Source organism: Chanos chanos, chromosome 3, assembly GCF_902362185.1.
Source record: "Chanos chanos chromosome 3, fChaCha1.1, whole genome shotgun sequence".
NCBI lineage: Eukaryota > Metazoa > Chordata > Actinopteri > Gonorynchiformes > Chanidae > Chanos > Chanos chanos.
In genome coordinates this window covers 53,157,640-53,185,413 of record NC_044497.1, presented here as the reverse complement: position 1 = coordinate 53,185,413, position 27,774 = coordinate 53,157,640, and the positions used below count along the sequence as shown (strand labels likewise).

The window sequence follows — 27,774 nt, the reverse complement described above, 5'->3', positions numbered from 1 at the left end:
AAAAGGGAAAACAATCGAAGATGTTAAGGTACGATGCTGTGATTAAATGATTTTTTTTTTTCCAGAATAAGCGAACAAACAAAGAACTATGAAACTTATGCATATATACCATGTCCATTTCCTTTTCAGGATGCCATAATGTCGTATAATTATCGCTACAAAAACGAGTGGAACTTCGATGCCCTTGAAGTCTATGTTGGGGTAAGTAAATGATTAGTAATATGAATGTGAATGACAGTGAAAGTTTGTGTTTTATTCAACATATTTGTCCACCCTTTTGAACTGACAGAGTCTAGCAAAACATGAGAATAACTTCCCTGAGATCATCAGACGAATGGCTACATTGGCATTAGAACTGCCTAATTTAATAAAGAAGGTAAGTCACAAATGGGGTTTTTATTTAATGCATTAATAAATCTGTAATCAATGGTACGGAAGAATACAGAAGAATCACATACTAGAATTACCACAAAGTTGAAATGTTACTCTAACTTTCTAATTCATTTATGATTATGAAGGAGACAACCTTTAGTTACTGTCTCTAGTTAAGCCTTTAGTTACCACAACACTGTTGTGCTCTGTTCATCTATTTTGTGTCTTCAGGCCATTCCTCTGTTGAGACAGAATCGGAACCACTCCATAACCCTCTCTCAGGTCCAGATTTCTTGCCTGCTGGCCAATGCCTTCTTCTGCACTTTCCCTCATAGGAACAGCACTCAGCCAAACTCTGAGTATTCGAATTTCCCCACCATCAACTTTAGCAGGTCTGTCGCTGCTCAGCCTGTCAGTCAACCACACCCACTGTCAGAGTTTCCCAGTTCCAGTTCTGAGATTCCATTTAAAGGCTAACAGGCTAAAGGCAAACTGTTTTCGGTCAGATTGATTTCACCGAGTTCTTTTACAACATGTACTAATGCATGGAAGAAAATACACGTTTAAGATTAAATAGTTTTGTGAAGTGCCCCAGTTCCAGTTCTGGAATTCCGTGCAAAGGCTAATACACAGCGAAGAAAAACGTAGAACCGTTGGTTCCCGGTTCTAGAACTGAAAAACACTGAAGCTATTTTTTTAAAACTGAATCCATCCCAGTGTATACTGACGCACTTCTGAAAATGCATTTTAAGATGAATAAAACAGTCTTATGAAGTGTCATATGTGTTATCCATTATATTAAGCATGGGTATTTTTTAATGTTGTCCTCTTAATCCTGTAGCCTGTTTGGAAATGCTTCAAAGCAAAAGACAGAGAAGCTGAGAGCCATCTTCCACTACTTCAGTACTGTGACAGCTCCAGGTAATGTTCTCCATCCTTTGATAATCTATATGCTAGATGCTGATCCCTGTGTGTATTAAATATTCTAAACATGAAAATACAAATATATGTGAACACACAGAAAAAAATTCTTAATAAATCAAAGATGATGAAAACTAATTAAAGTCCTTTGCCCTTTATTTAATTTCTGGTTGGTTATAAGTGTTATAAATTAAGTGATCCTGTTTTTTTTTCTTTGTAGACGCAAATTTGAAAGGTCTCGTGACTTTTGAGAGACGTTGCCTGGCAGACCCCCCTAACTGGAGAGAGTAAGAGTAAAACCGTTCAGTCTAGGCAGTGGTTGGTCTCCTGGATGTTGGGTGTTGTGTCTACATTGTTGGTAGCTAACTCCTTGCTTTGTGATACCTAGGGAAAAAGATGAGCTCACAAGACTATACATCTCTCCTGACGGCTCCATTGAGAGAGAAGGTGACGGCATGCTTCAGGTTAGTTCACCTGTTTACTTAGTTTACTTTAGTTAACAATGTTAAAAAACTCACACTCATTTCCTCACGTGCAGCGAGCGTATAAAATGCCTTCAAATAACTCATTTTATGTGCAAATGTTCACGCAACCGTTTTCTGCGCAGTAATTTTCCTTTAAAAATGAACAAAAATGTCATGTTTTCATAAGATTATTCCCTTGAAAGTGTATTAATACAATTCAATTTGAAAGTGTATTAATAAAATGAATCATCTTTTATGAACTGGTTTGTTTCGCTGTGTTTGAAGTGTGAGGATGTTGGTGGATTACACAGAATGTATGCTGATCACTTTGCGCTCATTGTTTAGTATTGCATAAATTCGATTTATATTTGTGTAAACAAATTGTTTTTGGGCAGGTGGACTTCGCCTCTAAGTTTGTAGGTGGCGGGGTGCTTGGGAAGGGTTTGGTCCAAGAAGAGATCCTTTTCCTCATGAACCCTGAACTGATTGTCTCCAGACTCTTCACTGAGAAGCTGAATGACAACGAATGCCTCAAAATCACTGGTAGCCCTTTCAGTTATACAGAGAGATTTTGTTCCCTTCGACAGGCTGTAGAAGGGAGCTTACTTACATACAATGACCTCACTGTGCAAGATGTTTTACCCCCACTTTCTGCTGTCCACCTGTTCAGGGGCCCAGATATACAGCTGCTACTCTGGCTATAGTGATGCCTTTGAATGGAGGGGTCCATACAGTGATGAAAGCGAAAGGTAATGAATTTATTGTATTGTTTTATGAGAGAATTTTGTTGTTGTTTTTTTTCTGTTGCTGTAGAATTTTTCAAGTTCCCAGTGAATTAAATGGAAATGCAGTTTTAAAAGAAACAAAACCACTTGTACTTCCCATCCTATTGCTCCAGGTAGTAAGAAAATGGTTTTGTTTTTTGTTTTTTTCCACAGTATATTGTTAGAAAATGTTGGGCCAACTAACCGTTAAATCAGAGAGGTGACACTTACCATGAATCTGTCATTTGTAAAGTAATCATTTGTCCTGCTGTTCTTGTCCTAAACATGTGATGAGGCTGCCCTCTGGACCGATCCATCCAGGTGTTATCATCTTTCGTCCCCCTGTCAGCCTCCTGTCAGCATCGCCATCCCCTTTGTTCATGCTCTAATTTATTTGCAATTGTAACTGCCTGCCTGGTCGGCTTCTGTTGCACACCTGTCTGGCCAAGAAGGGGTCTCCTCTCACTGTGGTCCTTCTCAAGATTTCTCCCATTTTCCCATTTCCCTTTTAGGTTTTTGGGGAGTTTTTTCTTGCCCACCATGAGGATTAAGTCAGGGGGTGACTTCTTGTTTTGATTTTGACTGTTGTGGCCTGTAAAGCCCTTTGACACTATAAACAGTGATATTGGGCTCTAAATAAACTTGAAACTTGAAAACCTGAAACTTGAAACTTTTGTTTTGATTTTGTGCCAAACCTTTGTCTACGTAGGGATGAGTGGAGGAGGAGACGTCGACAAATCATTGCTATTGATGCTCTGCACTTCAAAAACCACACAGACCAATACAATGAGGGCTCTATAAAACGTGAGCTTAACAAGGTGGGTTTCTTCGTCTGCTAAATCTGTAAAATCTATCCAAGTATTCGGGGGGAAAATTGGAACGAAGCTAAATTTCTATGACAACAAAACAACACTGTGGCAGAAACCCAGAGAATATAAAGTTTGTGTTTTTTATTGTAATGAGCATAATGATGTGGCGTGAGGGTGACTGAACAGTATAGGAACCCTGCAGCGTGCACGTTGTGTGTGTGTGTGTGTGTGTGTGTGTGTGTGTGTGTGTGTGTGTGGGAAGGAGACATTCCTATGGTAGTTTCCTTATCCGTCCGTGCCCCCAAATAAAGAGCTGTTGCTAAGCTGCCCCAAGTCCCCGTCTGTATCAGTTCATGCCGCACGACTGTGTGCTGCCCTGTGTCTTCTCCTCACACCACCCTGATGGTCCGGAGCAGGGACCAGTCTCCCTGACCACAACCCTGAACACCCAGCATCGCCAGGATCATCACACTGCGTTAAGCAAATCAAAGTTTTCCCTCCATGGTTAATTGGTTGTCATTGTGACAGGCTTACTGTGGGTTCAGAGAAAATGACGTTCATCCTGACTACCTTCCCTCCATCGCAACAGGCAATTGGGGCTGTGGGGCCTTCAATGGTGACTACAAACTCAAAGGTAATGAACCACCAAATGAATGTGTGATATTGCAGAGATGAACATAGTCTAAGCCACCTGGGCTTCATGGTCTAGATCCAAGAAATGGGCCCCCAGTCTAGGATCCATTTTTCCGGGGAAGGAGCCTTTTATCTGATGTGTTTGTCTGTTCGTTTGTAGCTCTAATCCAGATGATGGCGGCTGCTGTGGTGAAGAGAGATTTGGCCTACTTCACGTTTGGGAACCGCAATCAAGCGGAGCAGATCCGAAAAATGCACCAACATCTGACTGATCACAGAGTCACAGTTGGTAAGACAGAAACTTATTTCATCACTTTCTACCAACTTTGGTTCATGTTCTTGCAGGTTTTATCATAATAATGGAGAGGAATTTTAATAACACCCTCCAAACACTGCCCTGTTTCATCACAAACATGATATTTTATAAAAGAACGCTTACATTAAAAATATGAAACATGATATTTTTTAAAAAATTCTTATTGATGCAGCGTATTAAAAGTTCAGTTGGTGGTTGTATTTACTGAGTTGGAACAAAATGTCTGGCGATCAAAATCTAGCAGGAAAAGCAAACGCATTATTTGGGCTGCATGCCTGCACTTTTTCCATTTAATCAAATGTATATGACAAGGCTGATTTCTGAGATATTTATTACCCCCTGAACTTTAATGTAACTCTCCCCCCCCCCACAGGCCATTTGTTCAGTCTGTTGAGGGACTACTGTAAACACCAAACAGCTGGAGATCTGTACAGATTTATCATCGCTAGGACCGAAGCAAAACAGACACGTGAATCGCTTCTGTAAAGCGCTCTGGTGTCGGAACTAATCTTTGGCATTCAAAAGTCAGGTATCTCTTTGACGTCACGTGAAGGAGAGCCTACAGAATACCTATAGCTTTACGCCTGCTTCCTGTTTTGAACTCTCCATGCTTTTCAGTAAAGCAACATACACATTGTCGTGTTATACGTCATGTTATAGTAGATGTTTTTGCTGTACTGTTCTACCGCACTAAACTTAAGGTGCTGCTGATGTTCAGTGATAAAGCTAAAGATGTTAAAAGATGTAAAGATACTTCTTTGGCTCTCACATCATAAGCACAAAACCAAACTGTCATTTATCTGAAATTACTCCAGCTTCTGTTTTCCTAAAATCATTGTCATTCTAGACCTCAGTGGATTTCGCTTGTAAAGAGAACAAAATGACATTTTTGGACATAAATCACGGACCATATTCTCCATGTGCTCTCCTTCATCGTAGATTGAATGAAATGGTTGCTTCTTCCTAAAAACGCTGTCATGTGATTTAATTCGTTTATGGTTGCTTAGAGATTTTTCTCATGTTTGGCTTATCTAACAAAGCCACTCATTTTACCCTGTTCTCCCTTACCGAACACTACACCAAAGGAAGGACTTTGAGAGTCACTTGATATGTTCACCAGCCTTATGGACTCATGTAGGGTGAGGTCTTAACAGTTGTGTAATGAGCGAAGACATTTGTACTTGAAAACAAATCTGTAATTTGACAAGAAACTTTGTTTTGATTGATTCTGCTAAACCTTTAAAGCGGTAAATGTGTGATGATTATCATGTCGGTCTGGACCTGTAATGTATACCCTATGCTTTTTGCTTATCTTTGTAAAGGATCTGGAGGATTCTCAAGTGTATTGTAGATCCCATCACCCACAGTGGGTGTCTCTATAAAGTAGGCTATTCTGTAGAAATGACAAGTGATACTGTTTCTTTCTCTTTTTTTTTTCCTCTGAAGGAAGCCAGACACAACAGAATAAAAACAAACACTGAAACTGAGATAACTTTATTGAATGGAGTAAAGTAATAGATTGGAACAAATATGTAACTCTATGAAAATAAATAAATAAATCCTTTCACTTAAGTCCTGAAGAGATCCGCTCCACCTGCTGCTTGGCCTCTGTCTGCCATTCATAAATTTCAAAGCCGAAATAAAAATTACGGGCTTTTGTCTCGGTTATCTGTCCATCCAAGTAATCTCCTGAAAGGTTGTGGTATTTTGGCACAGAGGGACAGGGGGAGGTGAGGGAAAGGGTCAAAGGGCAGGAGGTTTCGTTCTTCCTTCTTTTTAGTCCTTTTCGTTCCTTTTGGTCACAGACCAGTGGGGGAGCTATTGGACTAAAGTTGGGATAACGGTAAGTGGAGCTGTGGACTCAGTGAAACAAGAGACATCCCACCGTCCATCCAATAAAGCCCTGCCAAATAAAGCCGCCACCCAATCAAACGAGCCACATCAACACGACCCGCCGTTACTGACAAACAAGAGACTGTACCATCACACACGTTCTGTGTAACGAATGTCAAGTCTTCTCCTATACACACACGGGACAGTCATGTCCTCTATGTTACAAATAGTGCAAGGTGCCATGAATGTGCTTTCAGTAACATCAGCAGTAATATTCATGATCATTTGTGTGCGTGGATGAATTGTTTTAAATAGTTGTGTGTAGCATAAAATCTGTGATTGGTAGTGTTGGAGAGATGAAGGAGAGCGAGGTCCCTGAACCATGCGGTCTGACACAGGTGAACGTCAATAACTAGTAGACTACCACAAAGAACAAGAGACAGAATAAAATCTTGACAATACAAACCGCTCCCGCTACCCCGAAATATCAGAATGATCACAACACAAAGAATCCTAAAGAGACCAGGTGTGCTTTCCGTGGAAAGCTTTCAGAGCTACGTAATGCTACACTGAGAATGTGGGAATCTGTGTGGTCGTCATGGTAAATAAGACAGACCAGGACGTGTTCCAGAAGCACGGAGATGTGATACTGGTTGTGAAGTAAAAGTCTGAAGACGTGTGAAATAAGAGAACTGTGGGTAATCAGAGTGAAGGACTGTGGGTAATCAGAGTGAAGGACTGTAGGTAAGTGGAGTAGAGGACTGTGAGTAAGCGGAGTAGAGGACTGTGGGTAATCAGAGTAGAGGACTGTAGGTAATCAGAGTGAAGGACTGTGAGTAAGCAGAGAAGAGGACTGTGGGTAATCAGAGTGAAGGACTGTAGGTAAGCGGAGTAGAGGACTGTGGGTAATCAGAGTAGAGGACTGTGGGTAATCAGAGTAGAGGACTGTGAGTAATCAGAGTGAAGGACTGTAGGTCAGCGGAGCAGAGGATTGTGGGTAAGCCGGGGCAATACGAGCCGAAAGATCGTGGGACGGAGGGGCGGGCAGGTTGATGATGAGGAATCTAATGGGCGAGATGGAGGGAGATGAAGGGACGCTAGCACTGGCCCTGAAACGCGTCCAGGTCGAAGGCCGTGTTCAGGAAGCGCTCCAGCTCTTGTAGGTGAGCCTTCTTGTTCCCTGTAGCCGGCGCAGCTGCCGGGTCACGGCCAGCGTACCTGGGGAGGTCGAACAGACACACACACACACATGCACAGAGGATTGAATGTACACAGATACACAACAGTTCACACTCAGTTCCATTTAGACAGCATATGTTTAAAATGAAAGACAAAGAAAGACACTGGGTGGGGTGGGTAAAGGGGATTACCAGACAGGACGGGCACGTTCTATGGTGGTGCGAATGCGAGGTTTAACGTAGTCGTAATAGCCCTGGTTCTTGTGCTCCTCTTGGCACCACACTAACTCTGCCTGGGAATACTTCTCTGTCTCTGCTTTCACCAGGTCAAAGGGGAACGGAGAGAGCTGTATAAAGTAACGCACAGTTACAGGTCATTCAAAACCATTAAAGCAGTCATCCTCTACTTTAGTACATTTATTTAATGATTATCAGCATGAATGTGTGTGAGACACAGTGAGTTTGAGTTTATCTAGAGGCTAATCTGTGTGTGTGTGTGTGTGTGTGTGTGTGTGTGTGTGTGTGTGGATGTGTGTGTGTACCTGCTCGATGCGGACCACGGCAACTGTGTCTTCCATGCCACGGTTCTTACGTTCTCGAGTGAGTTCGTAGTAGACCTTCCCAGTGCAGAAGATAACACGCTTCACCCCAGAGGGGTTCTGGGCCGCTGGGCCTGACTCGGGAATTAAGCGGCTGAAGTGTGTACCTGAGCAAAAGGTTACAAAAGGTTGCAAAAGGTTACAAATATTGACACTACAGCACCTCTCATCAATGTGGCTCTTTGGTCAGGCTGCGACCAAAGTGTGAGTGGGAAGATGGGTTCCACATGGGTACCACATCCCTGCTCCTGGGGTCTAGAAATACAGCTGAAAGATGACAGAACATTGGAGGAGATGCTAATCTTGCAGTGTATGATTTTTAAGAATTTTATCATAACTTCGTTACTTCAGATCAAAACACTGTCACACAACACCAACAGGAACAAATGCAGAATTATGCATTTATTAGGAGAGTACACATTACTGCCAAGCTATGGCTAACACACCACGCTTTGGTAGCAACAATGATTTTGGTTGCCTGGATACTACCACAGTGTTTGTTTCCTCTGATTGGCCAGAACAAAAATTGGTCTCCCAGACACATTTGTTTAGATCTTGCACTTCTACATCTAATGTGATAACCCCATTAGGGTGTGATGAACCAAATGGCCATTACATAATATACACTGGCAAAGTGTATGTAGGGCCTTACTAATATGAATAATTCACAAGCGAGACCAGCAAGTAATTACATTTAAAATGGGTATTATACATTTTCTTTTGTCTGTCGTGTTGTATAAGAATTTAAACAATTCCAAAAAACAATAAAAAACAATGAAAGTTTCTTTGAAACAGTTGTAATGTACCTATATACGTAATTTGTGTACACACACACACACACACACACATACATACATACATATATACGGCAGTAGTACGAAATTGATCTTATTGGTTCGTTATTCTTAAGGTTACTGTTAAACACATTTGTGTTCTTGGAGGAGCTGATGGATGCTTTTCTCTTTTTGATGGATTCAGTGTCTGAGGAAGGCATTGTGGGTGGCACGGTGGCGCAATGAGGCATGTCGCCTCACAGCAAGAAGGTTTCGGGTTCGGTTCCTGGCCGGGTGGCCAGGGTCGTTTGTTTGCATGCTCTCCCCGTGTCTGCGTGAGTTTCCTCCCACAGTCCAAAGACATGCAGGTTAGGTGAATTGGAGACACTAAATTGCCCTTATGTATGAATGTGACTGTGAGTGTGTTTGTCTGTGTGTCTGCGATGGACTGGTGACCTGTCCAGGGTGTTTCTCTGCCTTTCGCCCTATGTGCGCTGGGATAGGCTCCAGCACCCCCTGTGACCCTAATCAGGATAAGCGGCTTAGATAATGAGTGTGAGTGAGTGAGGAACGCATTGTGCTTTTCTACGGCCGAATGAATCCGCCACAACAGTCATCCATTTTGTTAATGTGTGTCTTACTGAGATATAGCCTATTCCCAGCCAGGTAATATAGTTTTTTTCCTTTCCTGTTTAAAATGACGCTTAAAGTGTGAGTTATTGGTTGATAGATGTTCATTGTTGCTTGTTTTAAAACTCTGTTTACTTGTGGACTGTTACACGCTGTACTATGGTCAGCTGCATGTAAGACAATTTTGCCTGTATTAGCCGATACTTATTTATTTTTTTAGCAAGAATTACTAAACACAACAGATTTAACAATACTGTATGGTTTATGGAGCCCACATACTTAACCAGATGTTTCAGATACACAGTTCACCTTCATGTACATTAAGTAATAAGCCAGGTCATCAGCGGAAGGGCTACATATATACCTATACAAACAGATAGAATTTTTTGATTGCACATTCAGTGGTTGTCAACGTTTTTTGCAGAACAAACATAGGTCATTTTGGTTACTTACCTGGTAACATGTCATCAAAGCTGGACTTGGCCTCAGGATGACGTAACAGGGACTTTGGTGTGAAGATAATTAGCTGAAAGAGAAACACACATAGACGGAACATAAACAGTCAGAGACAGAATATAAAAATCCAAGTAAAATCGCGTGTTAACAAAGACAGACCTCTAAAACCAGGATAAACTATAAAAATCTAAAGACGTCTAGTCTTGGGGGAATGTTTCACGTGTAGGTGGTGAAGCGAAACAGCTCATGAGTCTGGAGGGGTGAAGAGAGGTACCGCGCGCTCTGGAGACGGACGGCACGGCAGGACTCACGGGTTTGCGGAACGGTAGGAGGATCTGTCGTCTCAGCACGTGGAAGTAGCTGGCAGGGGTGGAGCAGTTGACGACGATCCAGTTACAGTCGTGCAGCTGATTCACCGCAAAGTCCCCCGTGATGTTCTAGAGCGGACAGAGCGCTGGAGTCAGCCGAAGCTTGAACAGAACATGACGCGTGTCAAACCCGGAATAATTACGGCCACCCCTCTGTTCTACTGTCCCGAGGCTGGGCAGGACCATCTGACTTTACTTGTAAAACATTTAAAACGTCATCACTGTACCACAGCTTACGGTATGAAACATGCACGGCGGTGACCCGGGCAAAGCATTTTCTGTTGGCTTTGTGCCGTTTAGGCCTACCATTTGATGCGGTAACTTTTATGAACATTTAAAAACACAGAAATATCACTTGTGCAGTGTTTAGAGTTTATGTTACCACCATACGATCGTTTAGAGATGTGTCAGAATATTCATTCAAGTTAGAAACTGCAGCTGGCAAATCACACCATTCACCATCACAGCTGCATTTCACAGACAATGAACAACCAATGCTTCTGTTACAGTATGTCATGTACACACTGATGTGAGTAGGAATATTTCATGTTAGCATAATGATACGCTCGCGATTTATCTGCCAGTCCGTCTACCGGTCATCAACACTATTATCTATTATTCTCCAATGTTGCAGTCACTGGAACTTACCGGAAAAACATCAGGGTCGTCATTGCACATCTGAAGGAACCTCTCCGGCCGAGCCGAGGAGTGCTCCGGACCCTGGAGGCGAGAACGGATCATTACCAGTACACACACACACACACATATACAAAAAGACTGTGTCTTAACTGTGCCTGCTTATGAAACTGCGCAATCTCCCACCAATATCAAAAGCCATATGCCAGGCAGAGCACAAACACGGGAGGACACAAATCATATGGAAACAGCCATTGTTATTTCCTCAAAGAAAAGAGTGAATGACAGCGCCAAAATAAAAATGAAGGGAGATGAAGGGAGGGAGAGATGGGAGAGAGAGAGAGAGAGAGAGAGAGAGAAATCTGACCATTCCCTCCATGCCGTGGGGCAGTAGCAGGACGATGCCGTTCTGGCGAAACCATTTGGCCTGGCCGGGGCAGATGAACTGGTCGATAATGCACTGGGCCGTGTTGTGGAAATCTCCAAACTGAGCTTCCCACAGCACCAGCGCATTGGGACTGGCCATGGCAAAGCCCAGCTCGAAACCTGAAAAAACAGAGAGAGAGAAAGAAAAAGAGAAAACAGACTCCGCATGTAATATTCAAATAAGGCTTTGGGGACGATTCCAAGCATATCGAGAAAAGAGAAGAGATAGACTGTGCATAGCTTTGCGATGACAGCAGACTAAGATTTGGAAATTTTCGTCACTGAGTAATGGCCACGTCACAAAGCAGTCAGTCATTCTGTTAAGACGACATCGGTGCCTACGGACCTAACACCCCGTACTCAGACAGGGAGCTGTTACACACGGTGTAGGGAGCCTGGTTTGGGGACATGTGGTTCATAGGGATACAGATCCTCTTGTCCACGTTCTGATCGTGAAGCACATGGTGGCGGTGACTGCGGAGAGAAAGAGAAGAGGATTCTGAATAAATGACCAAGGGGAAAAAAGCCATAAAATGGTTTGAGTTATGTGAGGTAGTATCGCATGTAATATCGAAGGTTTCCCCAGCCTCACCTGAACGTGCCCCTCTCGACGTCCTGTCCACTCAGGCGAACGTGGATGCCCTCCTTCAGCAGAGACCCAAAAGCCATGTACTCGCCCAGAGCCCAGTCCACTGTGCGGTTCTGCACCATTACTGCCCTGCTCTTCAGGATACGACTCAGACCTTACACACACACACACAAACAGGCTTTGGGCCAAAGATAACAGACGTAAGTGTGTGTGTGTGTGTCTGTTTGTGTGTGGTTTAGATACTTGTGGCACTATGTGGACCAAGTACTCCCATAAGGGTATAGAAATAAATGTCTTAGTGAGGAAAAAATTGGGTCATTTGAAGTTTTCTACCTGAAGGAACTATGCTTTGTAAAAGCAGTACTAATACTGTTACAGCAAAAAGTGCATGCATATATTATTGGCTTCTGTTATGATTAAGGTTAGATTATTACTCTGTAGTTGCAGTAAAACGGAAGGGACCGCCCATTAGGACATAAAGACGTGTGTGTGTGTGTGTGTGTGTGTGTGTGTTCGTAGGATTGAGACACACACCTCCGTGGATGGTGAAGTCTTCCACTGGGACAGAGGACGCCACTTGGCCAATGTGAGCAAGTTCCTCTTCATCAATGCCTGTGGAGGGACAGTTCATGCTCTTCGGCTGGCCATCCAGCGTGAAGAAACCTACAAAGCAGAAACAAACACACACATTACACAGACATTCAAACATAGAGCGGACACCAAACCCTTTATCGCACATATATCTCTCAGCGCAGGTTCCCACCAGGCCAGGGTGAATCCAACCAGTGTCTGATGTGTAGAATCTTCTCGTCCTTTGAGCGAACATGTGCCTCCTCACAGATCCTATCATATTTGGCTATTTCTTCCTACGGAAAATAGGGAGAGAGAGAGAGAGAGAGAGAGAGAGAGAACAGTGGAGTATCCTTTCAGCTGGCTGCAGCAGTGACCTGATGTGTGAGAGTCAGTGCTGATCTTTATGGGTGTGTAGTCTAAGCACAGAGCTCCTGGCTGTTTTCTCTGTGGACCCAGGAGTCAGTCTGACCTCGTACTCTTGTCTGGTGACGGCTCCCTCGGCGACGAGTTTGTCGGCGTACTTCTGCAGCACACCCTTCTGTTTCTTTATCTGTTTATACATGAGCGGCTGCGTGAACATGGGCTCGTCCATCTCGTTATGGCCGTTTCGCCTGTAACACACCTGTCAACGCGCGTGCACACACACACACAACGCGCGTGCACACACACACACACACGCACAAAAACCACACCAACCACACACACAACACACAAACATAACACACACAGATACCCCTAAGTCAGAGTAAGACCGAATGAAGGATTCGACAGACCTATCAAGTTTAAGATAACGGCTAACAGCCTTAAGGGACAGTAGTTGCTGTTTAATACTAACAGCCATAAGAGGTCTGTGTTTGTGACTGCAGATCAGAGCACAGAGTGATGACCTACGAGATCTACGACCACATCCTTGTGGAACGTGGCTCTCCACTCAGCCGCCACCTTACACACATACACCACGGCCTCTGGGTCATCAGCGTTGACGTGGAAGATGGGCGCGTTGACCACCCTGGCCACATCGGTGGGGTAAGGGGAGGAGCGTGCCATGCGGGGGTCCGTGGTGAACCCAATCTAAAGGGGGGGGGGGGGGGGGGGGGCAGAAACACAACGTGTGGGTAAGACTACAGCTCACTTCAGCCAGATCGTTTAAAGTCTCTACAGATAACGCGCTGACGTATAACCTGCCCGTGTTAGCATTAGAGTTAACATACATGTATGTAAATATACCAGCGACACACGTTGTCAAAAGACAGAGTACGTTTAAGGTAAAGAAGGTTAAAGGTACAGCAGCAAACTCACACAGCGTCACCCAAAGCCCTGATCAGCCTGAGTAAACCTAAACCCCAAAACACCTCACTTTAACACTACAAGCCACAGATTTGTTCAGCCTTCTGTGATAATGTACAGAATATACAGGATGTGAATAGCCTTGCACTGGCCAGAATTCAATGTCAAAACATCCACCGCTCACAAAAGTATGATAAATCTATGTGCCCTTTTGAAAAGCAAGTTATGCTGTAATAGAAAATGATGACTTTGATTAAAAAAAAAAATCTAGTGTTGGTGTTATTCTGACATCATACATTTAAAAGCGCAAATTTCCTGTGAAGAAAGCAATTAAGGCCGGGTCAAAATGACTGACATGGAATGAAATCAGGATTGAACTTTTCCTTTTTATTGTTCTATTGTTCAAATGTAACTGAGAACTCTTCGGGCAGAGTGCTGGGTGTGTGTGTGTGGCGTGTGACGTTAGGGGGAGACCTGGTTGTTGACAACCACGTGGATGGTGCCGTGAGTGGTGTAGGATGGTAAGTCACTCAGGTGGAAGGTTTCATACACGATGCCCTGGCCTGCAAACGCAGCATCACCGTGTAACAGGATGGACATGACCTGAGACAGAAATTACAGTCAGAACCTTTTTCTCTCACACATCCATACACAAAACACATACATACTCTACCGCTGCTCATGACGTTCACATGAACCAAAGGGAAAACCAAGAACATTAACACTTCCCAGAACATGCTAACCTATATCCTGACTTGTTAATACAGGGGTCTGATTCAAATTTATAAACGCTGTAAGTTTTAATAGAAGGTCTTTGTGGAAGCACAGAGTGCAGTATGTTGTTTTTGGTTGCCATGTGTTTTATGCTTTGCTGGCTGTTGTATGGTGTATCATTTTTGACTGTCATATGGTGTATGCTTTGTTGACCATCATATGGTGTATGCTTTGTTGGCTGTTGTATGGTGTATCCTTTTTGACTGTCATATGGCGTATGCTTTGCTGGCCATGGTATGGTGTATGCGTTGTTGGCTGTTGTATGGTGTATCCTTTTTGACTGTCATATGGTGTATGCTTTGTTGGCCATGGTATGGAGTATGCTTTGTTGGCTTTTGTACGGTGTATCATTTTTGACTGTCATATGGTGTATGCTTTGTTGGCCGTGGTATGGTGTATGCTTTGTTGGCTTTTGTACGGTGTATCATTTTTGACTGTCATATGGTGTATGCTTTGTTGGCCATGGTATGGTGTATGCTTTGTTGGCTGTTGTATGGTGATGTGTAATGTCCACACCCTTTTGCCTTCAGTGTCACCACTGTAGAACTGCTCAGCCTTGGTCTTGCCCTGCACCACGGGGTCCACTGCCTCTAGGTGGGAGGGGTTGGCCATCAGGGACAGGGTAATGTTTCGGTCAGTAACACGATTGATCCTCCTGTGGTACATTCCAAGATGATACTTCACGTCACCTGATCCCTAAAACAGTCAGACAAAACAGCAAGTAGCAACAAACCCACAATCAGACAGAGTGTGAAGAGAAACAGGTGTCATGCCTCTGACTGAAGGCTGTTTAACTGGATTCCACCGTTGCTGCTTTGAGAACTATGCCTATACATTCCAGGCATAGGTCAAAAAGATGGGTGTTTTTAGTAAACATGCTTGTCATTCTTACGGTTTTCTTTCACTTTCTCTCTGTATATCTCTCTCTCTCTCAATGTGTCACAATTTTTAGGCCAACCTGCCAATCATTAAAACAGAGTGCTGGACAAAAATAGATTAAGTTGTCACAAACCTCATCAGCCGCCTCTAGCTTCGAGTCAAACTGACAGAAGATCTGCTCCAGTTCCTTGCGGATCACATTCGCCAGCACATTTAAGCGCCCCCTGCAGGACACGCGGAGAAGTGCGTTTAATCTATTTTTTCTGCCAGACATTCATTAAGTGTCTCTAACATGGATGTCTGGCCTGGGGACCAGTCAAGAGTTCAGTGTTCCTTTACCTGTGTGGCATTCCCATGATCACACTCTCCACACCGTTCTGGCTGGACTTGTCAATTATGGTCTTGAGGGCGGGAATTAGAGACTCGCACCCCTCCAGGCCAAAACGCTTCTCTGAGGACCACTTCCTCTGTAGAAACTCCTCAAACCTGACGCCACAGGCACAAAGAGAGAGAGGTCAGCACATACGGAGTCAAAAAATAACGTTCAGTGTTCACCGCCCAGGGAGAATTCCGTAGTCGTGATCGTCATGCCGTGAGGCTGATGGCGAGCACAGCGGAGCTGACCTGGTGGAGCGGACCATCCGAGCCAGAAGGGTCCTCTTCTCCTCCAGGGTGAACTGCATCACACCGGGACTCTCAAACCTCTGTCTGATCCACTGACACTGGTCCAGGTCATTGATGAACATGAATTCCACACCGATGTGCTGGCAGTAGGCCATCTGCAGATAAGAAGTAGCGTAAAGGTGAGTTTGGACTTCAGTTACCAGGGACCCCTTTCTGCTTTCAACACATTTGCAGGTAACGTAAATATCTGTATAATATCATCTGCCACGAGGTGACAGTGGTTCAGTGGGATGGGGTTTCATGATAGAGACTGCAGGGTCTCTGAATCAAATCCTGCACCGGCCACTTGGCTAGCTTAATATTAGCTGCAGGTTTTAACAACTTTGCCCTTCCTGTGGGTGCCATGGCACACTTCCCTGGAGCTCCTAATCCTCTCCTCAGAATAATGGCCTTAATAAAAAAAAAAAAGGGCAAGTTATAAACAAATTGTTATAAACAAATGAACTGTGTTCTAGTGCTAAAACCATGAGAGAGGAGGAAACCCAAAAAAGAGAAGAAAAAAGCATCTCAACAGGGCATGCAGTCAACGTTTAGCCTAAAAGGCAAAAGCGGCTTGTCATGTCAATAGTTGATATTGATTTGTTTCACTAATCTGGGATTCATTCGGTCCTTCTGAGTAAGAAACTAATGACAGACACAGTGAAACAGGTTTTAACGGAAAGAGTGAGGAAGACTGTTGGGTTTGTACCTCAAGTCGGCGAATGATCTCTCTCAGAGGTAGGGTGCTCTCACTGCCTCCGATAAAGGTAGTCGTGGGCAGTCGGAACACTTTATCCAGGTCGGACTCATCCAGCCCGTAGAATCCTAACGCCAAACACAGACAGGCATGGGTGGAACAGGGGAGGAAAGCAAAAAAACAAACAAACAAACAAAAAAACCATACGCCACAAGGAGAAAGACAGACAAAAAATAAAAACAATGACCGTGGAGGGCAAAACAAAAATGACATTAGATGGAAAGAAGATGGGGTTGGCGTGTGTGTGTGTGTGCATGTGTGTGTGTGTGTGTGCATGTGTGTTTGTGTGTGTGTGTGTGTGTGTGTGTGTGTGTGTGTGTGTGTGTGAAATCAAACATTTAATGGATATTTGCCATGGATCAGACAGGTGTGTATCACATTCAGAGATTATGAACGGTCAGAAAACAACACAGGCATTTCCAACGAATAAACAGTGATGTGCAAGTGACAAACGCATGCAAAACAACAGGTGAGTGAGAGACAGAAGGGTGAGACACAAACGAATGAGAAACAGAGGAGAGGACAAAAACAGAAAGAAAGTGCAGAAGAATATGGTTTAGCTACCAGAGCAGAGAGCAGTGAGGGACTATGGTTTGCTGTCCACTTAATCATACACTGAAATCATTTTATCGCTCTCCGCGACATGAAGCTTAATAATGCTGGAAGAGTCATGCACATCATAGCGTGTGTGCTTGCGTGTGTATGGACCAGTTCACACAGCAAAAGGAGACACCAGGAGGAATGGTACGTTTTTAAATCCACGCACGACGTTTCATGTCATAAACCGAAGACAGAGTCATCTTCAGAGGGCCTACAAAGCAGATGCTACTGGGTTTCCTAAGAGGCTCGAGCTGTTGTTTTAGCTGAGCGGCGGTTTTGTTACAGTTTGTCATCTGCTCAACAATGATCAGCTTTCAGTTTGTTTTAGAGGTCACTGAGGGAAGTGAACCTGAACCTGTGCGACATTGGTGTATTTACACACCGCGCTAAAACTTGCTGAGCAGCGCGGGCACAGTGTTGACGAAGTCCTGAGACCTGTTTGCTTTTGCAGGATCAAACACAAGTAAGGGACATATTCTACCGTCCTCCGTCTCCACAACACAGCACTGAACTCGAAAACGTCCAACGACGGACAAACAAACAATTCATTCCTGATGAGTCTCATGTGTTTCTTTACAGAATGAGAAGTGATAAGGCAAACAACAGCGACCGTACATGCTTACATATTTCTTTAAATATATATATATATATGTATGAATATATATTGTGTTTTATTTATATATATATATGTGTGTGTGTGTGTTGGGAAGCAGCTGCAGGAGAGACTTTTTATATTGTAATACATGGGCAAATAAAAATGTACTTGTTTATATATTTGAAATTTCATAGACTCTCCCCCTAACCCTTCTTTTCTCACCCTTCTTTGATACCTTTTCCTACTCTCATTCCTCCTCTCTGTCTCTGTCCCTGTCCCTTTGGTCCTGGCCCAAGCCCCCCTGCATTCAGAAACAATGAACAGACGCCAGACTTGACAACTCAACGATGAATACTAGCTGACCTCAGTGATTAGTTCACCCTGTGAATGGACACTGAATCATGTCTTGAGTCCAGTCAACATTCCCTCTCTCTAGACAGAGACATCCCCAAAAGGATAGCAGCAGATAATATGCCAGATGCCCTGCTACCCTAAAGTTCAGCTATGCTACAAGTTCAGATGCGCTACAGTTCAGCTTAGCGTCAGTTAAACTCCGGCTGTGTGAACCGTAATGGAGTCTGTCTGTTCCGTCCTGCTCATCTCTGTAAAGAATCAGCCCAGCCTCACCACTTCAGAAGATCTGCGACACTGAAAGACTCTCCTGGCACCGACACGAACTTTTGCTCACGGTCTCCTACTGCCAGCCTCGGTAACTCTGGTCTCTCACACCTGAACGTGGCTGGCCCTGCTCTTCTTCTTCCCGTTTTCTCTCATTCACTCAGGACCCTTTTGTGTGTACGTCACTCCACTAGAACATCACTCAGTTCTTTTGGTTAAGCGTGCCTCTTCGTGAGTAATACCTCATACTCACGTTGTTGTTTATTCATACATTAGGTACACTGAGTACGTGATAAATTATTTCCAAGTTACTGAATGTGGTGATCCAAGAACTTAATTAGCTACAGGTATTGATTTCAAAGAGAATTATTGTACTTGCTACTTTAATGCTATTATTTAATATATGTTAAGGCTGATGAAGTGTTATTTTGAGTAATTTATAGGTTCAGTGTTCAGAGCAGAGTTTTTCAGAAAACTGTCATTTCGCTGGGTTCAGGTTCTGAAATAGGGTTATGGTCACAGCTAAGTGATATTAGTAGTAAGTCTAATATTCACATCAAACCATTAACCAGAATTTTCCTATACCATTGGCATGACGTATATAAAAAAACACAGTTTTGCTGTGTAAGAGCTGTCAAAGGGTTGCAGAGAGAACACAATGTTCAAAAAACGCTGACACAAAACCCCCACCTATACATGCATTCTTTCTCACAGGAAGACACGACAAGAATGGCTCCAGCAAAGCGGAAGAGACTCTAAGCATTTACGCCAATTGCACGAAAGGGTCGCTGAGAGACACGACACCTCAGGACGTCATCAGTCAGCAGGGGGTCGCGACCCCCGCAGGGCTGTAACTGCCACTCTCTCAGGATTTGAGCCGTGTTACGCAAGCTCTGTCGCTCAGAGAGTCGCTGGCAGAGGGGATCTGACCCACTGCACACAGGCCTAGCTGGGGCATGGCTACGTCTTCCCATCACAGCATTCTAACACACAGCCTTCAACATCTGCACCAACCAGCTCCACGGATGGGATTCAACTGAGTGAAGGGATTTCATTTCCATCTTCATAATGATGGTGTCAAAAAAAAAAAAAAAAATACTGAACTTAAGTAAACCAAACCACAATACGGGAGCAGACAAAGTAGTTTACAAGAAATGCATTTACTAAATATTTCAAAACCTTTTCACAAATGTTGTTAAGAATGCTATTTGGAATGTAAACAGGACAGACCTGATATGTTTTACGAGGACATGTAGACGATATTTTGATCATGTTATGTATGAGTGCTAGAAGCAGCTATACCTGTGGGACACCTCAAATAACTACGCAACACACATTATTAAAATCCTACGTGCTGTATTCAAAACTATTAATCCAACATGTTACCCCAAGCTTTATCTGACAGACAGCACAGCCCACAACCTCAAATAACTAAGCAACACACATTATTAAAATCCTACATGTTGTATTCAAAACTATTAATCCAACATGTTACCCCAAGCTTTATCTGACAGGCAGCACAGCCCACAACGCTGCTCCCTGAGGCAGCGAGGTGAAGAACAGTTGGGATGCTAGTCTGGAAGCTTTGGGCGGGGGGGTTGGACAGCTAGGCTCTACAGTGACGACCTCCGCGCTGCTTACCGTTCAACTGCTTTAAAACAACTACAAGTTTGAATCTTAAGGACTTGACATTTCAGGACTTTCACTGCACAGAGTGAAAGGGGGAACAAGCAGCTAATTTTTTTTCTGTTATATATTTGTATCTAAGCTAAATGGAGATACACTACAATGACTAATACCATGGTTAGCTACATTAGCAGCACACAGGGAGACACCAAACAGAGTGGTGCAGAACTAACTAGAGAGACCCTCCATACCTCCAGCTGTTAGGTTAGTAAGACGCTCTTTAAATACAGTCAGGTCTGAAAGGCAGAGTGAAAAGGAGCAACAAGGAAATGTTAACAATGGTGTTAGAATCAGATCTGCTTGCAGATTAAATGATAACCCATCTCTTTTATGTTACTACTGCAATTTCATGCATTTCTCTCTCTTTTTATCTCACAGACACACACACACACACACACACACAAACACACATACAAAACCAGTATTGCATCTGCTGATACAAGCCATGTAGCTTTCTACTGAGACCTACTGAACCTGTTAGGTAGGCTGGCTAAAGCACTGAGCACAGCAGTACCAGTGAATGAAACCCAGGGGGGCCAGCGTGTGCTGAACAATGCCAGCCTGAAAGGCTGAGGGCCCTCGCCGTGGTAACAGGGTCAGGTTCAAGGGATTGAACTCACTGACCTCTGGTGCCATCCTTTCCAGCACGTTTACAGAAATACCGAGACATGGGTTGTTTTAATGGTCACAGCACGTCAGAAGTTACGAGACCAATACTGACAAAAAGGCTTATGTTTTATTTAGGTTTTATTTAGGTTAAGATGTCATGGTGACACAATAAACAGTGACTTCAACACTTTGGTGTGAAACGGTAGACCAAAAAAAACGCGAGAGATTATGCGGGGACACAACCTAGCTCCGAGTGCGTGGCGAGAATTGAGTGAATGGCTAAAGGATGAAGTCAGAGTAAAACCGATAAGAGGGAAAAAAAACCCCCAACAAAACAGCAAAAAAGACGAAAAAAAAAAAAAGATTACTTTGTGCTTTGACCCAGACAGATTCCAGCCAGAGGAATGGTTCATTCTACAGTGAACTTTAAAAGACCAGCGGAAAAAAAACCAAAACAAAACAAAACCAAGGCAGACTTCTGTATATATAAGCGCTACATCAGCCGAAGCACAGTCTGTGGGTTTATTTCACAGTTCAGTATCTGAGATCCATCCTAGATACAACACCATCATCACATTCTTGAGTCATCATTTGGTAATCATCTCCTATCTTCTAAACAAAACTTCACATCGTGAAAAAGATATTGCCTAACCAAGCCAAGAGATGCAACCGTGAAAAATAGGAACTTCCTCTGTAAGCAACCTGACAGTCTTCCGCCATAAAGCAAAATGCTATAAATCTTTGTTTTAGGTGTCTGTGTAATTGCTCCATGATGAATTCAGCAGACTTTAAAATTGTTTTTGGGATCGAGTCACCTTTGATCAAGATGAGCAATTATTTGTATTATTTGAAATGTACTTGTGAAATAAGCTGTACTGCTCTTCACGCAATGGCTATATGACAACCATGTCCATTTGAAAAAGTTCACTGGGCATAGAATGTGTCGTAATTGTTTTGCTGTCATTAACATTACCTTCTTAAGACCATTAACGGGAAAAGAGTATCACATGTGAATGTAATGACAACATATCATTACATTCACATGTAGGCTTCATCTCGAAGAAAAAGTGTCCCCATAGCAACCTCCCCCCAAACAAAACAAAACAAAACAAAACAAAAAAAAACAAAAAACAGAACAGACAGAGGCCAATGAATGACAGTCAATTCACCAGCAATACAACACACTCCAAACAGACCACACACACACACACACAAAAAAACAGCTTTATAAATGTTCTATGAAATGGCCACAGTGGAAGGTTCCAGAGGAGCACAGAGGGCAATCGCAGAGAATGATTTGGTGACCAAAAGCAGCAGCCCAGGGCATATACTACCAACAGTAAAACAGCTTTGCACAAAGACATCCACAAAGACACTCGTATGCAAACTCAGTGAATCGGACACAGGGAAAACTACAAGACTAAATGCTAGAACCATGCTAGAGTACTAAAGAAGCGTTCACTAGGAAACGGAAATCATTTACAATGGGTAAATGAGGAGTATTCTGAATCAAGAAACAGAATCTTTGTTTCTACAATGTATTCTCTCTCAGATGGCAAACCGACACGTCTTAAACCCTGTCTCTTTCATGACGTTGACACTGGACATGATGCTGGTCAAGCAGCCACGTGCTTGCTTTAAGTATTTACCCATTGCAAACGGCGATGCTGGAGGCTGAGGGAGGGCATCGCATGCACACATTCCACAGGCATATGGTACACTATTCGCACTGTTCAGTGTGAGGTGGGGGTAAGAGACAGCACCATGGGGGTGGTGGAGTTCAGTAAGGTTTTATGCAACCCCCCCTCCCCACCACCACCACCACCACCACCCCCAAGACCCGTCTGTCCTACCCTCCCCCCACACCAACCTACCCAGAAAGTCCATAACCTCACCAAGTTTATCGGAGGACGTGATAATATCTGCCGGGACGCACGAATCTAGATCGGCGTCCATTATTCCGAGGGGATCCAGCTTTGCGACGTGGTGACCACGGATCTCCAGTGGGGGCAGGATCCCAAAGAGAGAATGAAAAAAAAAAAGACAGAGGAAGAGAGAGAGAGAAGAGGAGAGGAGGCAGTGATCCCCAACGGAAAAGAGAGGAGGGATTAGAACAGTTAAAAGGAAACGCAGGCAGAGAAGTGAGAGAGAAGGACGAGAGACAGGAAGGGGACAAAAAGCAGAGTGTTAACACATAGTCGTTCACAACTGAACGCTCACACACACACACTCTCTGTCACAGGAACACACACGCGCACACACTGCACTGCAGGCGGTTTTTCTCACCGACGTGACGTAAACCCAGAGTAATGGGGGCATTGTCAAAATTTACACAACTGATGCCCAAAGGGTCGAGTTTGGCTACGTGATGACCCCTGACCTGTGGACAAGGTGACAGCACTTACAAACTGCATATTGTAATTAGTCTAGTTTGTCTCTATGTAATCTAAACAACCTGCAATTTATTATAGACACATTCAAACAACAATAAAAACAATGGTGCTTACATAACCAGTTTTAAGAAAATAATAACACAGTACTAAGAGTCTAAAACAAATATAGATCACCCAGGTCTGAGACATCTTGTAGTTTTTGTTTCATATATAACAACATCCAAAACATACTAATACACAATAAATAATGATTTAATAATAATTAAAGATGATTTGAAAGAAAAACATCCACGTTTAGATAACAAATCATTAACCAGACATGTCCATTCTTAGAGATGTATGAATGAAAATGCTGTAATACAAACTAGTGCCACAAACAAAATGAGTGTCTTACGACAGTGCAGTAACCCGCTGACATGCTGCAGTTTCAAGCAGAACAGGAAAAGGTTTGTTAAACCTTAACGTCATATCCATTCCAGCGTGGAATAATTCACGCGCTTTGTGGCTGTATGGTGCGCGTGTTAACTGTCCGTCCAGACTGAGAGGCTGAAGAGTTAGGTGAGAGGTGAGGTGTGTGTGTGCGTGTACCTGGTAGGCACGGATGAGTGACTGCACTGCTAAGTGATCCTCCACTAGTTTCTCCACGTTGGGCTGGGCTCCAACCAGCGCCTGGGCCTGAGACAGAGTTGGCAGACTTACGCCCAGTGGGGGTGGGCTCTGATACGCAGCTCCTGGGGGGGCCCCCGCGTTGGCATTGCGGAAGAAGATGTCCCAAGACTGACGAGAAGGGGCGCAGGGGCTATTACATCAACTACATCAAACGCTTATTAAAATCAATCAGCTTAAATGCAATGCATCCTTTAAAGAGGTTCAAAAAGATTATTAGTTAGTTAGTTAGTTGTGTGTTTTTTTTGTGTGCCTGGGAGAGACGGCAGAAAGGCAAGGTTTTCTCCCCTGTGATGTTGTTAAACAGGCAAAGAAGCAAACAGAAATATGTATGAGAAAAAGAGAACAACATCCAAATGCAGTTCAGGTCTAGTTAATGTTTGTCAGGTATTCTGTCCGTCCCCAAACACTTTTATTACGTGATGACATTTAAAATCATTTTATGTAAACACACAGCAGACACAGTGTTTCGATATGGGCTTGTACCTTTTATGATCCAAGTGTTGAAGACTTCTAACTAAACAACAAACTGTAGCCCATTCAGTCAAATTAAAAATCCACTCTTCATCTTGTATGTATATCACTTTCTTCAGAGACAAAACTGTGAATCGCATAAATTACGTTATGCTCTTCTTGTGGCCCATAAGGTTTTGTTTGTTGAATCATCTGAATGGTGCGTTCCCACTTTCATGACTGCAGTCAAAACATGACACAGCTTTCGATTCAACAAAACCTTGAATTGAGCAACAAAACCTAAATGAACTTTGTAAGTTTAGGGGGGGGGGGGGGATTGCTTACGTCACTGAGAAACAATGTTCTGGAATACACAGCTGCAGTCCTAGACTGGCTGGCTTTCCGGCTTGTTTGTGGCCGACGGTACCGAGCGGGTGGACGAACCAAACAAACGAGCCAGGCTTCTCAGTGCACTCCTACAGGGCGACATGCCCTAAAACTTCTACTGCTTTTTAACTCAGCTCTCTACACATCAGCTTCCATTCTACCATTAAAGACTTTGACTGACAGGATCTGACAAAATGAATGAACAGGCTGAGGCGGACGAGGCTGCCGTTTATAAAACGGTAACGCGAACAGATTTAGCTCCCCCTGTCAGTTTCTGGTTCTCGTCCCGGTTCTCCGAGGAAAGTCGCACGTTTCTGACTCTACCTGTGGGGGCAGGTCACCCTGATCCAATGACACATTATCACATGCCCTCAGGCCAGAGTCTATTACCTGATGCATGTCTAATTGGCTTTACTGCTTTAAGAGGATCTAGGGATCAGTGTGGTAAATTTGTAAGAGCAGAGAGAGTTACAGAAACAGAAGCCATTGCCTCGCCGCAAGAGGAAGCCGCTCTTTTTTTCCCCGAACAATTCACAAATGCTGAGAAAGACAGACTAGGGATCGCTTCAGTCATTCCACAGCTATGTGTAGGGTGGTGTTTAAAAAAAAAAAAATTTGTTGATTCTTCAAACTGGAATCGTATTCGACTTCAAAATGATTTTACATTCACTTTCTTATGCGTGAAGACATAGGCACACTGGATTCCAGAAAGAGTAGAGATATAAATCCACACTCAAATCTTTTTAAGACCTTCATCACACTTTCAGTTCAGTAATAACATAAGTCAGTCATTAAGTTCAATCTTTGAGTTAGTTCAAATCTTTGTGTCTTTCAAGAAAGACTCTAATGGTTCTAAACAGGAGTAAAAGGTCATTTCTTTTCATGTCCATGTCAGATCTGCTATTTTGTAAAGCTCCTTTGTGACAATGTCCACCATAAAAAAAAATCTATCTATCTATCTGTCTATCTATCTATCTACCTATCTGTCTGTCTCTCTCTATATATATGAGTATGTGTGAGGTGGTGCTGTACAAATAGAATGGAACTTAATTGTGCTGAATCAGATAAGGCTGCAGATATGATGCAACAATCCATTCAAAGAGTATGTAGCCACACAGGAACACCTTGTTTCATTTTGAATCCTAACTGATGTACGGGGTCACTCATCCCTGTGTGCGGCAAAAGCCCTCTGGAATGCTTAACTGTCAGATCATGTGACACGGTAAAGCAAAAGTCTTACATAACATGGGAGCTAAGTGGATAGTCTGTATAAAAGGACAAACGGAGGTCCGTGTCATCAGAACGCAGAAATCCTCTGACAGGACTCTGAGACTGCTGAAGACAGACAGCCCAACTTTTCTATGTGCACACACACTCTCTCTCTCGCTTTATCAAACACTTAAAATTACAAATTACCATAATCAATTATTCTGACCATCAAGCAATGGGCTATTGTCTTACCTTATGTACACTCTTGGGGTTTTCTAGCCACGCATAGTACATCTCTTCAACATAATTTGAGCTTGTCCCATTTAGAAAAGGTTCGGCAACAACTGATGCTGAGTAGCACCTGACTGGCTGAAACGTCCTTGGAGCCGGAGCCGGAGCCGCCACCGGCCTCTGCTGTGAGAAGTTCTGAGCGGTCTGTGAGGCAGTTAACGGCCGTAGCCGAGAAGCACAAGTCCTTAAGCGGTGCATCGCAGTCTGTCAAACGCCACACGGCTCTCCGGCCTCACCAAATCAGCAGAATCAAACGAAGACAAAACCACTTGAAACAAAAAATTCAGTCGTCCAACGAGGTACACAAGTTCACAGGATCCTTTTTATATTCCCCCTCTGAGGAAGATCTGGCCGCCCCGTCCTGGCAGTCTAAAAAGAAAAAGAAAGCAAAAATACTAGAATCATCCCCGACTGAGGAGGTAAAGACGCACTTTTATCTCCAATAAAGAGTTCACTTCAACCCTTCCAGTAATTCTCTCAACTTGATCAAGCACGCAAGTGATCAAGTTGTTACCTTCCTATGACGAGAAAGAAGCAAGGTCATCATTTCCACATGCGAATGACCCATAAAACTACAGACACGACACCCTCCCGTTCATGTATAACATCAACACAGTTTCCATCACCACACTTAAGGTTTACTTGTTTGGGACAGTGTAGCTCAATGCTCAAGCTGTCTGACCACTAGGTAGATAGGCAGCTAATACCTTATCTAATTGCTGAAGCACGTAACGGCATGTCATGGCACCGCTTCAACAGACATTTAGGACGAACAATAAAAAAAATGTAAAACTTACATTTAAAGTGCTCCATTCCCTTGCTAAACTGAAAGTGTCATCCAATCGGTCAGCAATAGTACTCAGCCAGACCATTGCTTAGTTGATTAATTTCTCATCGGACCTTGATTATTATGAAGGCAGACTGATAGTTGAGACGGTTGCTAGTTGATTTATTTAAAAATTGGTGACTCCATAATTCGAGAGGGATGCAAGAGCTGACTACCACAGTTTATACAGACAAGCGTGCGATATCGTGACTAGTTTATATCGCGAAAGCTACGAGACAAGAGAAATGCCGCTAACCTATGTTAACTCACTGGACAAATAACTAGCTAGCAATTTGCTGAAAAGCTAATCGGTTTTAACATTAAATATGCAACTCTTCAGGATGTTCGTAATTTTAACTCAGTCTAGCTAAGGCAATTTGTACAGCCACGACCGTCAAAGCTCAAGCAGTCCACAAGTTTGGTTTCAAAGTGGTTTTATTCTAAATACACACTAGCTGACAAGACAGCCAAGTAAGTGGACAGTCTTTTTGCTCTATACTCAACCACACGGTCATAAACTAAACAGCTATTTCAAAGTAACATTACAGAGCGTTAGTTATCTCTCAAGGCAGGTCTATCTGCGCGGCTGGGTTAAGAGAACGCAACAAAACAGAGATAAATAGCTTAGCACGTGATGAATTGACAAGGGAATTGAGAACTTATTTTTACCTCTCTATGGATTTGTAAACAATATTCCCCGGTATAATTCTTCAAAAACGTAGCAGAAAGGTAGACAACACA

General features: G+C 43.3%; 2 protein-coding genes across 3 annotated transcripts; one reads left to right on the top strand and one right to left on the bottom strand.

Annotated features, from left to right (window-relative positions):
- Positions 1–138: 138 nt before the first annotated feature.
- On the top strand, positions 139–5,223 carry LOC115807184 (poly(ADP-ribose) glycohydrolase-like). The gene is made up of 12 exons (XM_030768056.1): positions 139–201; positions 290–376; positions 604–764; positions 1,214–1,293; positions 1,514–1,580; positions 1,682–1,757; positions 2,153–2,300; positions 2,428–2,506; positions 3,231–3,339; positions 3,859–3,964; positions 4,124–4,252; positions 5,219–5,223. Exons 1-12 carry the CDS (start codon positions 139–141, stop codon positions 5,221–5,223), a joined length of 1,110 nt encoding a protein of 369 aa, XP_030623916.1.
- A 1,645-nt stretch (positions 5,224–6,868) lies between these two features.
- On the bottom strand, positions 6,869–27,774 carry ogdhb (oxoglutarate dehydrogenase b). Of its 2 annotated transcripts, XM_030768310.1 has the most exons (24): positions 27,703–27,774; positions 26,169–26,576; positions 23,790–23,978; positions 23,095–23,188; positions 20,391–20,435; positions 16,653–16,768; positions 15,905–16,059; positions 15,620–15,766; positions 15,414–15,504; positions 14,918–15,097; positions 14,102–14,230; positions 13,232–13,411; positions 12,810–12,962; positions 12,531–12,633; positions 12,302–12,430; positions 11,771–11,921; positions 11,525–11,652; positions 11,120–11,298; positions 10,765–10,836; positions 10,060–10,185; positions 9,746–9,818; positions 7,833–7,996; positions 7,483–7,637; positions 6,869–7,330 (listed from the first exon to the last, which is right to left on the bottom strand). In XM_030768310.1, exons 2-24 carry the CDS (start codon positions 26,403–26,405, stop codon positions 7,210–7,212), a joined length of 3,117 nt encoding a protein of 1,038 aa, XP_030624170.1. In that variant the 5' UTR covers positions 26,406–26,576; positions 27,703–27,774; the 3' UTR covers positions 6,869–7,209. The 2 variants fall into 2 exon arrangements, with proteins under 2 accessions (XP_030624170.1, XP_030624171.1); XM_030768311.1 differs by lacking the exon at positions 20,391–20,435.